The 13,568-nt window shown below is 44.0% G+C and overlaps 2 protein-coding genes across 5 annotated transcripts; one reads left to right on the top strand and one right to left on the bottom strand.

Annotated features, from left to right (window-relative positions):
- Window positions 1-212: 212 nt before the first annotated feature.
- Window positions 213-6,283, top strand: LOC112874624 (MADS-box transcription factor 47-like). Of its 4 annotated transcripts, none has more exons than XM_025938055.1 (9): window positions 213-547; window positions 633-847; window positions 4,745-4,826; window positions 4,958-5,019; window positions 5,147-5,246; window positions 5,330-5,371; window positions 5,565-5,606; window positions 5,697-5,857; window positions 5,982-6,283. In XM_025938055.1, exons 2-9 carry the CDS (start codon window positions 660-662, stop codon window positions 6,004-6,006), a joined length of 702 nt encoding a protein of 233 aa, XP_025793840.1. In that variant the 5' UTR covers window positions 213-547; window positions 633-659; the 3' UTR covers window positions 6,007-6,283. The 4 variants fall into 4 exon arrangements, with proteins under 4 accessions (XP_025793840.1, XP_025793841.1, XP_025793842.1 ...); XM_025938056.1 differs by having other exon boundaries at window positions 213-535; XM_025938057.1 differs by having other exon boundaries at window positions 213-497.
- Window positions 6,284-7,114: 831 nt separating this feature from the next.
- Window positions 7,115-12,184, bottom strand: LOC112875162 (transmembrane protein 131 homolog). Its single transcript, XM_025938900.1, has 4 exons — window positions 11,991-12,184; window positions 9,965-11,693; window positions 8,138-9,252; window positions 7,115-8,051 (listed from the first exon to the last, which is right to left on the bottom strand). Exons 1-4 carry the CDS (start codon window positions 12,092-12,094, stop codon window positions 7,160-7,162), a joined length of 3,840 nt encoding a protein of 1,279 aa, XP_025794685.1. The 5' UTR covers window positions 12,095-12,184; the 3' UTR covers window positions 7,115-7,159.
- Between the last annotated feature and the right edge of the window lie 1,384 nt (window positions 12,185-13,568).

Genomic DNA, 13,568 nt, shown 5'->3' on the forward strand with positions numbered 1-13,568 from the left:
CTCAGTGGGAACGGATACGGTGACCTTTCAAACAGACCAGCACGGCAAGCAACGGCGGCAGCAGTGCTGGGCGAGCTGACGCACGGACCAATGGCGCGCGGAGTGTAGAGAGGGGTCGCCCCTGACCACCTCGTGGCAGACACCTGGCTCCATCGGCCTCTGCGGCACCACCATCCCTGACCTTTGCCATAAAAAGCTACTGCTCCTTCGTACGGCGCTGCGAGGAGCCCTACACCTACTGGCCACTGCTGCAGTGGCGCTGGCTGGCTACTCTGCCTACTAGGCCAGCTAGCGCTCCTGCTCCGCTGCTCCTCCTGCTGCTGCGCCAACGCGGCCGTCCTCATCCGCCTCCGCCCTCCCTCCTCGGCTCCTCTCTCTCTCTCTCTCTCTCTCTCTCTCGCCGCCATTGGTTAGTTCCATAAATAGTAGCCAGTTGCTCACTGGTCCTTCCTACCAGTTGCGGCTGCTTCCCCGACGCACGCCGCAGATCTACGCCTGTAAGCGATTGCTGCGGCCGTGGCTTTCCCGGCCAGCGGTTAGGGTTCTCGTGGCTGCTGCTTGGCCTTTCCTATTCTTTACTAGCTCGGTCAAATTAAACATGTGCGCCCGGTGGTGGTTGATTATTGCCGCAGCGGCGCCGGGCGGAGCGGGGAGGGGCGATGGCGGGGAAGAGGGAGCGGATAGCGATACGGAGGATCGACAACCTGGCCGCGAGGCAGGTGACCTTCTCCAAGCGCCGCCGGGGGCTGTTCAAGAAGGCCGAGGAGCTCTCCATCCTCTGCGACGCCGAGGTCGGACTCGTCGTCTTCTCCGCCACCGGCAAGCTCTTCCACTTCGCCAGCTCCAGGTAACCATCGTCCACTTATATATGTACAGAGACACCTTCCGCCCCGGCCGCGCTCGCTCGACGCGCCTGGCGCCGTCTCACGATCTGCCCCTCCAATTGTTCTTGTTCTTGTCTGATGTAGTATCAGCTCTCGTGACTCCGGATTTTGATCTTGTTCGGGTTCTTCCAGCTACTCTAGTGTCTAGGGCTTATATTGATTGAGCTGCATCTTGGTGCTGATCAAATGCCCTAATTTCCATTCCCTTTTTGCTTCTTCTCTAATTTCGCGACTTAATTAATTAATCGATTAATTCCAGACTTAGAAACCTGATTTTCCTATTTGTTGAGATCGGGGATTCTTGTCTTCCATCTGGGGTATATGGCTGAGCCGCGGTCTCCTTTTCTGGGACCAAGCTTGTGTATGGCATACTGTCCCGTTTATTATGGATTTGATATTTGATGATCGATTTTTGAATGTATAATTACTACCGGTCGTTCTTAAATCTTCTGATGCATCCTGATAGTAAGAAGAATAGCTTGGTAACTTTGTTTAAGCTTTGCACGATTCTCCCTTGTTTTTTCTAGATCAAAGGAGGAAGTTCTTGCTTGTTCAACACTTCAAGCTAAGTTTCTTTTCCCCATTGTCAACAGCAACTTTGGTTGTTGGTTTCTAGATCGAAGATTATGTTTTGGGGTGTCCTTTTGCCTCCTTTTTGCAGAGATTTTCATATGCTTACTTAGCTTGGAGGTCCTCGCCTGTTCCAGCTGTAAAACCTTTTTCTTGCAAAAAGAAAAAAACATTGTTCATTGATACACCAGTACTCTAACTATCTTGTTGCTGCCCAACAGATCCAGATTCTCTTGATGCTAATAAGTGTTGTGTTTTTTGTCTATGCACATAATGATAATGAGGTAATATATTTGCCCAATAAAAATAATGTTAGATTTTTGTTGACCAGTTACTGGTTTTCATCATATCTGATTCCTTATCTAGAATTCTAGATTGTATTTTTCTTTACGAAATACAGTGCACGCAAGCCCGATCACCCATTACGTATCTCACGGCAAAGTAGCCACCCATACTGATATTCTCTTTATTTTGACCACTTCAATATGATTTTTCTCCACCGATTGTTCTTTGATTAAAACTTGATTCTCTTTGAGAAAAAGTAACAATTCGCAGGTCTTCGTTCTGATCTGCAACTAAATCTTTTCTCCACCTTTTGTGCAAGTTGTACTTGGATTTCCAAGTTTCCTCTATTGTTGTTCTTGCAGACGTCATTTCTTTTGATTTTACCGGCTTGTGGGTCCCAATTAACTCGGACATTCTACCTAGAAAATGCTTTCTAGCTAGTCAGCACTATTTCCACATGTATTCCACGGGCTTACCAGGAAATGCGTTGGAATGTTCATGTGAGCTTCCATTACTGAGATCATTTCCAGCCATTAAGGAAAATAAAACCATACCTCATTTCCTTCTTGCTTGTGAATGTAAGCTTGCAAGGTACACACCATTGCCTTCAAATTTCCAAGTTTAAATTTTTTTCCATATTTCTCCTCTAAAATAGAGAACAAGAGTAAACTAGGATATGCTAACTTGAACAAGTTGCATAGAGTTTATACAACAACGACACAAATGACTAATTCTGGGCTTCTACATACTCAATCAAAGACACTTTTGACATTGGAGAGTTTAGAAACATGTGTCTTCAATTGAGTTAAATGTCCAATTTACATGCAAGATAGTAAATGTTGAAGTACATCAACGTGTTGCTACTTTTTCCCCATCATTTTAGGTCTGAAAAATATGGTAGTAAAATTATCTACTTTGGCTCCTGATCCAATAGCCTAATTTGAATAGGAGATTGGCCCACTTGGATTTTGAAGTCCTAGTGCAGAGAGCATTGAGTACTAAATAATATTCCCTCCATTCTACAATATAGCTATTTCTAGCATTTAAATCTTCTCCCAAAATACAGCTATTTCGAAGTTCATATTCCTCAAAATCTTATTATCCGAAAATGCCCCTCGGTCAGAGGCTCAGAGCGGTAACTGTCGCTTCTTTTAAATTTGGCGATTATGCAAACCAAATTGGTGGCGAAATGACCACCATAGACACGGGGCAAGGCCAATTAACAGCAGGGAGTTGCGCCCCTTCAATTGCACGAGATGTTTAGTAAAGAAAAAATAGATTTAGTTCCTCTCCCTAATATGTGTGAATAGTTTAAAACGAGCTATATTTTGGAACATAGGAATGATTCAATTCATATATTGTAGTAAATGTTGAAGTACACCTTTACTATATATACTGGACAGCTATAGGTATATTAGTCGAATCAAGGCGGCAATGAGCCTCAACTATAGTTAGCATGACAATCTTGCGCGTTTTGTATTGATCCTATACAATGTTTTTTCTTGGCATAGATCTTATACAATGTTGCAATAAATTGACAACGTCTTAGGGGTGTTTGGTTCCTAAGAACTAAACTTTAGCGCTATCATATTAAAAATAATCTTATTATTTAGAAATATTAAATAAAATTTAATTATAAAACTAATTGTACAACCTCTTGACTAATTTTCAAGATGAATCTAATAAGATATGTTAATCCATAATAGTGGATAGTTACTGTAGCATCAATGTTGCAAATTATGGATTAATTAGGCTCATTAAATTCGTCTTGCGAGTTAGCACTCATCCGTGAAAAAATAAATAGATTTTATTTAATAATTTTAAAAAATAAATAAATTTTATTTAATAGTTCTAAATGGTAAAATTATCTTTGATATGATAGCACTAAAATTTATCCTTTCGAATCCAAACAGGATCTTATTAACCTGAACTAGCTAGCTGACAGGAATATAGTGCTATAGTAGTTTATAGTTTAAGGAAAAGGTTCCAAAAAAAAGTTCAGCGGTGTGGTACATGTACGCACATAGAGTACGTCCTATATAGCAGTACTAGTTAAAAAAGGGCGAAATTACTACTAGTACATCAGCTTTTTTTTTGTCCACATAAATGCATGCTCAAATAGTTTGGTCCAGTCTTTTCATGTCACACAGTGATATTAGATCACCGACACTACTACACTAGTTGTCTGTGCATGACATGATTCATCAGGATGGCTAGGATGAAAAGATCGTCCTACCCCATTGGGGGGAGGAATTTGTGCATCGGATTTCGTTCCATATTTTTGCTCGAACAGTGGGTGTAACATTAGGGCGGTCTGGGGCATATTTTTGCTCGAACAGTGAGTGTACAATTAGGGCGGTGTGGCGTCAAGATACAACGAAAACAATTATTTTTTCTTCGTAACAAGGATTTCACTGTATGCATATATAAATGTTCAATCGTCCGCCAAACATATTTTAGGCATAAAACTCCGCTGCCTACTACAACCACTGTAGCAGGTTTACATAGACGTCTCTTACCTACCAAGACAAATTAAAGACACATAGCATTGACCTTAGAATTCAGAAACATAAAATTTGTTAATGAAAATGAACATGTCTTCTGACCCCCTGCAGTCATGCATAATATTTAAGCTGGTACTTAAATATATTTTCAACTTTTGACATTATTATAAACCCGATTTGCTGCATGTCTTCTAACACCTACTACTACGTCATGAGGCTTCTTGCTGTCCTGTAAGTTGGACGATGTAGTAGGCCTGAACCAAGTCCTGGATATCCATGCATGCATGAAATATCGATTGATGGTGACACAACAATACGATGCTCCTGGCCTTCTAGGAAGTATTTGGCTTGTAGACTTAAATCTTCCCAAAAACATAGCTTTTACTTTTTATTATATGTTTTCAAAAGCAATAATATATATATATGGTTACTGAGAGAAGTTACTTTGGTATAAGCATGCTGAGTAGTCTGATCTGCTGTGTTCTGCCCATTTTTCTGAAGCATGAATCAGATCATCGATCGCTATGATTGCCATTCCAAGACGCTGCAGAAGTCAGAAGCACCGGCTCAGCTGCAGTCACATGTGAGCTAAACTAAACTCATGCTGTAGTTGCCATCCGCGTTTAATTTGCTCCAATCCAAATCACAAGACAGACGCAGTGGTTACCATTTTGGTACTAACAGCTTCAGGTTTGTTGCATATATGTTCATTAGGTGGATGACAGCACTTGTGCAAGGCTAAGGGAGGAGCTCGCCGAAGCAAGCCTTAAGCTCAGGTGAACATGTAGCCTACTATAGAATCTACATTCTTATTTTTTTTGGGACAAAACCCTGCTTGAATGTAGTATACGTTATTGCTAAATTAGGGTCATGAATTGGCTGGCCGTTAATTTCCTACTACAGGCAGTTGAGAGGAGAGGAGCTCCAGAGGCTGAGCGTCCAACAGCTGCAGGAGTTAGAGAAGACCCTCGAATCCGGGCTCGGCTCTGTACGCAAAACCAAGGTATATGTTACACGTGGTAGCATCAGACTGTACAGTAATGCATGAATACTGTAACCTTTTTTCTTCCCTGTCAAATATTGTAGAGCCAAAAAATCCTCGACGAGATCAACGGTCTGGAAAGAAAGGCAAGCATAACTCTCTTTTCAAACTGCTTCAGTTAATTTTATTTCCAAAATAAGATGCTTCAGTTGCCTTGGACCTAGGCTATCTAGTCTGCAGCTTAATGAACTTTATGGCAAACTTCAGAGGAGCATTCAGTAATATTCAGTCAGATTCTGTTTCCTTCTTTCTGACAGCTTCACTTATGTTATTAAACAGAGAATGCAACTGATCGAGGAGAATTCAAGGCTAAAGGAGCAAGTAAATTCCTGTCCTCCTGTGCATGAGGTTTCCATTCCGCTCTGCATCTTTTTCCAGGGACACCTCCGTTTAAGCCGTGGTGATCTGAAGCTGCAGGTGACCCGGATGACAAGGATGGAGATGCAGCTCGGCGCCGATTCAGAAGTTGTGTACGAGGAAGGGCAGTCATCTGAATCCGTGACCAACGCGTCATATCCGCGCCCGTCGGCCGACACCGACGACGGTGGCTCCGATACATCGCTCAGGCTCGGGTGAGTTCAGAGTTCTTGCCCGGCAGACGACACGTCTGATAGCTTGTTCATCTTAAAGCCAACGCACATCTGTAATTACATAAAAAAAGTTAAATAGCAATAACCATAAATCTTCATACTGCAGGTTACCACTGTTCAGCTCGAAGTGATGGAAACCGAATTGTCCTGGAGCAGAGTGACGCCGATTACCTACCTGCCCTCCCCATTGTGGACCCGGGAGCAGAATTCCTGGACTGAGAAGCGGTCAACGCGTCGCTTCAAAATAAGAGGCATTATGGAGTGCTGGATGATGTGTGTATTCTGAAAGTGATTTGCTTTTGTTATACGGCATGTTAATAAACAACGGGTTCTTCCCTCTTGATGCTACCTGCAATTCATGTTCTGTTCTCTGCTTTGAGTACTCGTAACTCCCTGCACTTCACTTCATGTTACCTGCGGTCCCTGCTTTTGCTGATCATTCTTTGCAGAACTTGGCGCTCCACTCCTCTCATCTGCCTGTAGTATAGGAAGTTAAAGGCCAGCCATCAGGCGTCTGCCATAGATTCCTTGAGGAAGAGGATCTGGATCATTCTTTACAGGATTTTCGATGCGAATGCAACAAAAAAAGCCAGTGGAATTTGCAGTTAAAAAGGACCATATGTTAGTTAGCGAAAGCTGCAAAGATATTAACTGAAGAGGGCAACTCTTAGCATACGCAAATGGAACTTTCTGCCTAATCTGCACGTGCTACATAAGAGCGCATATTTTGGCGTTAACAAATAAGACATCCACTAACATGCATCAAGCGAGCACCTTCCCTGCTTTATACAGGAACATACTTCCCCTCATGTCTGCAGATGATAGTGAGGTGAGAGTGAGACATGACACTTTAGAATCTTTAGCTGGGGCCTGGGGGGGAGGCTAATCATGTGGCGTATCAGCGATAAAAAGGCCAGGACAAGCTGCTAATCATGTGGCCAGGACAAAGCTTGTTCGTAGCAACGGGATGGTTTCTGTTTCTCTGAATCGCATTCGCCTTAAGCGAAGAAATGCAGTCAGATCTTGGTTTCTCTAATATATCAAACAGATCGTTGCTGTTCGGTTTGAAGCCGTTAAAATACACGGTTATAAGTTGTCAGAGGTGAAGAGAAACGTCAGTTTTAATCTGCTTCGCTTTCTCTAGCTTTTAAGTAAGTTCTATATATATATATGTATCACAATTGCCACCAGAAATGCGTGATTAGTAGAAACGGAGAGCGCAGGTACGCATGCAAGACGCAACGACAAACCCGGCTCAAATTATTTCAGCCTTTTTTTTTCAGCTCATTTTATTGCATAACCAGTTGCTACATCAGACGGCGGCGGTCCGCGGCCGCGAGACACGGGTGGTCCAGATGATGGCTTCATCATGAGGGTTTGGGGCTCTCTAGCGAACAAGCTATATGAGGCCCCTTCAGAAGCAACAGGCATCTTGCATGGCGCGCCATTCCTTGCTATCCCCAGCAGGTTTGCAGGGAAATGGTCTCCCCATATGTCGTATTGGAAGTCTTTCTTCAGCCCGGCACCCTCACCTCTCTTCACAGCCTTGTCTTTCACCAGATTGGAGCCAGGAGCACGAGCGTGCAGCGCAATCGGGGAAGAAGCGGCCAACATTGGCGAGCGCCATGCGGTGGTGGTCAGTGCAGGAGCTGAAGGTGATGTAGTTCCAGGTGAGGCTGAACGCGAGCGAGGCTGCTCCTTGGTGACTTGCGACCAAGTTTTCTTCTCACGGTTAGCGCCAGCTGATGATGTGGTTGCCTCAACATCGAATCCAGTCTCAAGTTTATTGTCATGCTTCAGCTCTGATGGTGCCCCGGAAAAAGACCAACCTTGTTTTGGGGTTGAACCTTGTGACAATGGTGAAGATGGTGTTGAGTTCCCACTGTGGCTGCTAGAAACCTCAAACTTTCCTGCCAGTCCTGCACCACCAACTTTCCGCTTCCTTCGTTTCCCTTTGTCTCGAGCAATCCTGATAGTGAGATTTTCACTAGTTTGTGGAGCTTCTCCTGAGACTTTGTCTTCCACTGGATTAGTTGGGGACACAGATACAGTCGAAGTTGTATGCAGTTGTTCATCAGGATTGTTCTTGTCATCTGTACTCTTGGAGTTATCAATAACAGTGGCAGGGTATTTCTCAGCAAGAGCTTCTTCAGTTCTTTTGTGTTCCTTTATGGCCCTGTGCACAAACCACAAATGATCAACCTTAAGTCAATGTAAAATTGAATGGACTTGAGAAAAGGAGTGGCGCTGATCAAAACTTACCTGGACTTTTTGCTGCTTTGGTGAAGGAAGGATGGCTTAAGAGTCTTGCTAATGGTACTACTTTTCCTGTTCTCCTCAAAAATGGTACTTTTCCTGTCATCAATTTCCATGTAATGATCTTGAGAGTTCGCTGTCAAAGTATGTGGGGCGTATCGGACAAAGACCAGAACAAGCAGTGTTAAAGCTCCAAAGGAGAGTACCAACAGCTTCCAATGAGCAGATCTGAGATAAGACTTTCTGCATTGGTTAAGCATGCATACAGGAATATTTGCAGTCATAGGGATCGGAAAGATGCCAGTAGTCATGACCAACTCAAGATCTCTCTGAACCATAGCTGAAGAGAAGTCAGCTTGAAAAGAAATGAGCATTCTTATTGATTCACTTGGAGCTAAGCTAAATCCCTTGCAGTTGTCCACAGTAAAACCATCCACACCACAACCAGCTCCTGAAATTTTAACCTTTGTTACTTCAAGAGGAAGGTCACCGCTATTTTTAACATGTATCTCCTTGGTTAACTGTTGACTGCACAAAGAGCTCGGGACCTCTTGTTTGGTCATTGTTGAGTTATTCTGAACATTGGAGCCAAGGTTAAACTCTAGCTTCCAAGCAGGTTTGGATTCCTCTAAAAGGACAATAGATTGTCGTCCGCCATATGCCCGGAGAGGCAACATCTCCACTCCTGACAGGTTGTTTCTGATCAAAACCATGCTTGACCACATGCAGCGATTTGAGGGACGGAAGACAATAGGACCAAGCAAAGCAGTCTCTGAAGGACAAAGATGGACCTCAGTGATTGCTGCATCACTTAACGAGAAACCAAATCTAGTCTCAGTTGAGTTAATCTCTGGAGATTTGCTTGAGAATGTGAGCTCACATACATCAGTTACAGTTTTGCACTGGTCTATGATTTCCTCGGAGTTCACTACCAGCTGCATGGCTGCACACTCCAGGCTTGGGTTATGGACCTTTATCCATTTTGAAAACTGTGAACCAATTTGCACAACGGGAAACATCATTTCATGATCCATTAGAACAGAAATCCCATCTCTTGTTCCATGAGATCTCCATTGTCTAAGTATTGTATCATCAGCTTTGACTGCTCTCATGATCATTGGCTGCAGATTGTTTTACGAAATTACATCAGCAGATTTACAAGAAAAAGGATATAGATGCATAGACGTATAACCAACTTGAAATAAGAAATCAAACAGTTATCAGTAAGCACAAGAATAAAACATGTGGACAATTGGAGATAAAATTCAAATTCAAAGAGCAATCAACGACTAGAACAGCACTCGAGTTATGAAGGTACTTTGCTACTATCCAGCTATAGGCATCATTATCAAGATCAGATTAACCTATTACATGTAGCGCCATAAAAAGTATTAAGCATTACTAATAAACGTTTCTCTATAACATCAAGCTGTTCATTTAAAATAACTGACCAACAGTTAAGACTCAGGTCTAGGCATCCAACATATTCTCTTCAATAAAAAAATATATAAATCAAGCTCCAGATGAGTCCACATAGCATACCAAATACTAGCCAATTAAGCATAGACTTGACACCATGCTACAGGATGAAGACACCACAGGGACATGGAAGCTACACACGATGAATTGTGTGGTATTTACATGAATGAGGAGAGAACAATACACTGGGCTAGATAAAATTATTAAACAGCATAAGGTAGTGTTCATAGTAGGCCATATTTCAAATAAAACTCCTAGTGAGAATTTAGCACTTCAATGGGAAAAGGCATTTAATATCAATTGAAAGCAATGAGGGTCTATTTCTTGTTGAAAAAAAAAACGTGTGAGGAATACCTTCACATTATGCAAGTCTTCTATTTGCAGCATGGTGCCTAAAGTTCTCGTCCTTGCATTAGCAGAGATATCTTCCTCATATGATGGTCTGGTAAATGGTCCACCGGATTCAGTAGTGATAGAAGTACTTGTATAGGAAAGAGATGCACGCACTAAATCTTTGCATGGTATTATGATTGAACTAGCAAGGGTACTGTTTGTTTCTACCACTATATTGCAGCTGCTGAATGAAATGTCCTCTGGAACTGAAGAAGTGTATCTTAGTAAAGCTATATCTGTTACAGTATCAGGGAAGAGTATCAATCCATTCAGGTACTTAACCTGAAAGAGCATCGGGCCATTTCTGTCATCCTCAGTAATACCTACAATCCTCAGCAACGTTGGCGCATCATTCCGTAAAGAAAGTGAAAATACCGACCCACTTTCATCATCACAAGTCGATATATGCTCAAATGTGACAGCAATTAAGCCACTGGAATCATAGTAGGTTCGCGTATGCACCTCTACCTCAATAGGCGTCACAAAAGTATGCATTGTACCAGGAGTGCAATTGCGCATTTTCAAGCAGATAGCACCAAACACCTTGCCTTCAGAAAGAGCTTGCAGTTTTAACTCTAAAACAGTGTTCCTCTTTGAAGGAAGCACCTCCCATTGCTCACTTGGCCTAATATAGATCACTGGCCATCCAGATTCATCACCGCTTGCAGCATACCAGTTGCTACTTGAAGATAGCTCCAGTGCTCCATCAAACAGGCCTAGCTGGCAAACAAGGTGAGAAGAATATCTTGTGCTCTCCAATGAAGACATCCAAACAACCACTTCCTCAACATAGAGAGTATCATCATAGGGGTTGTATATCGACAAGTTCCTCTCTAGCCGTCCACCTATTACAACATCTATCCCTGTCAATGGAAGTATCTGATAGGGAGAACTGACAGCCATGCCCTTTGCATGTATAATAAATCCACCAAAATTTGTCTGCAGAACCAGATGTGCTGATGACGAGCCCAACAACTTTGGCAAGAAAATGAAGGTGACTGTCGCATTATCCCCAGGCTGCAGCTCCAGATCCTCAAAACCATATACATAGAACTGGGGGTCAGTGCTGAATGGCTCATACAGACGCAGGGCACTGTCGTTGTTCAAATTCACCACGGTCAAGGTGGCCATGGAGGCAGCATACAAGTCTCTCCTGCCCCAATCCAGCACCGGCGGGTTAATCGCCACATTCATCGACAAGGAACTGTGAAGGCCACTCGGGTCGACATCTGCGGCCGTGCCATCCAACTCCATCGGCACCCCGGCTGATGCACGCATCCAATTGTCAGGCACAAGCGGTGCCTGGCACGACGCTGCATTGTGCCTCACACCAGCATCCTCGTCTCGCCCCAATCCATTGCGCACCCGGGTGAGCGTCGTGTCAACAGAAGAGCAAGTCACCACGCCTCCGCCGCCGGACATCGGGAAGCCCAGTGGCGGAGACGACGGTCCCCACTCCCTTGACACCTCCAAATCCGGCGCCTTGATGCAATCCTCGCTTGCAAGCAGCCTATGAGCCACCGAGGACGAGAAGCAGAAGGCGCTTTGGTCTGCACAGGCATCCCGGAAGCCGAGACAGCGACCGTCCCCGTCAGCCCCGTCACTCTCCTCGGCGCAATCCCCCGCCGCCGCCGACACGGAGAAAGCAAGGAGCACCAAGGTCAAGCAGCATAGCGCGAGCAACGAACCCCTGCAAGAAACCCAACACGCCGCAAAAAGAATCAACACATCGCCGCAGTTGATCGCCGAATAGGGAAAGCGGCAGCAAACTGCAGTACATCGGCGGATAAAACCTCAGGGGGGAAGACACAAAAGAAGGCAGTGAAAAAAAAACTGATACTTTTGAGCCGGTTCAAGCACGGATCAAGCTTGAACTACTGAACAAAAAAAACAGAGAGAGGGGGAAAGGCAGAGCAGTTCGTTCGCTTCAGGATTGCTAGAAACTGGCAAAGAGGAGGAGAAGGGGAGTTGGAGGAGAGGAACTTACCCGATTAAGGAGGAGCAGGAAGGCGCCGCCGGCGAAGAGCGGTGGCGGCGGCCGCTCATGGCGAAGGAGGCATGCGGCGGCCGAGACTTCACTGTGGTGACCATGGGAATCCACGGAGAAAAATGGAAAAGAAAGAAAAATATACTCCTAGAAAAGGGAGAGGAGGGGAGGGACAGAGGCAGGCAGCGGGGAATGAAAAAGGAGGAAGGCGAAAAGAAAAGGAAAACAAGTGAGTTGGGTGTTGGTTGGTTTTTGGTGCCCTAAGGAAAATCAGGAACTTTACAGCTTGAATAGACCACTTTACCCCTGGGCATCTAACCGAGTACGTTGTTTTGTGAAAATTTTGTTCACACTTTTCGTACCTTAGTACTATATATGCTTCCATGTAACGTTCACGACGTCCCGCGCAAGCGCATCTGATTGAAAGGTTTTCCTTCTCACTTCTCTCCGTTTTCCGTTTACCGTCAGACGGTGCCGAAAAGCGAACTTGACATAAATTCTTTAAGGATCTCCCTATTTTTCTCTAACATTAACACCGCATATACAGGCTATCTCCAACCGTCGTTCTCTATATCGTTCTCTATATCCGTCATTTACAGACTTCTCTACAAGATTCTCTCCTCTATATCTCATTTCTCTCCAACAACGTTCTCTAAATCTCGTTCTCTATACATTAAACCCTATATTAGAAACGTATTTTATTCCAAATTTTTGTACGTACGTATTTATCATACCTCAAATGCTATGGACATATTTTATTTTTATTTAATCCAGTGTTTAAAATGTAAAAAAAATAGAGAAGAGGAGAGAGAATCTCTATATATAGAGGAAACCTGCAGCGTTCTCTATTTTAGAGGACCATTTAGAGAACGCTGTTGGAGCATATAGAGAACGGAATCTTCTCTATATATAGGGTAGAGAACGGTTTAGAGTCTCCCGTTGGAGACAGCCTGTGATCGACTCGCCAATACATGTCTAGCAGAAACGCCGGCTTTCTCGCTTCTTCACTTTGTTGTTTCCTATTTTACCCTCAGAGGTCCAGGAAAATGCGCCTCATGTAAATCCTTTGGAGATTCTTCGTTTTCCTCACACCGTTGCTCCATAAGCGAGATATGGGATCAAATCATCTAATAGACGTTCAGAAGAAAGATCATCCTCATCGCTTCTCTATTTCCTGTTTAACATCGGGTGGTGCAGAAAAGCGCATCTGATAGGATTCTTCAGTAGTACTTTGGCTGAACAGACGTCTAGCGTGTGTATATCGGCAAACCATATGCAAAATGTTGGAAGTTACGCCTAAATGTATGATCCCAAAAGTGCTACTATAGCATTATGTTCCAAACACAGTAGGTTCCTTCAAAAAAATGCCGCGCCAATAATAAAATGTAATGCGCACTCCACGTAGACATAGCTCGTTTCCTTCCCCGTCGGACGTGTCTGGTTTTTCATCCCACGGTGCCACCTCTCGAGCAAACGGAACGCAGACACGACCCGGGATTGGCACACCCAACAAGAAGTCCATGCCATTGCCAATGTCATCTGACTCGTCTCCACCCTCAGGTCAGGTAGATAGCGGCC

Source organism: Panicum hallii, chromosome 9, assembly GCF_002211085.1.
Source record: "Panicum hallii strain FIL2 chromosome 9, PHallii_v3.1, whole genome shotgun sequence".
Classification (NCBI taxonomy): Eukaryota; Viridiplantae; Streptophyta; class Magnoliopsida; order Poales; family Poaceae; genus Panicum; species Panicum hallii.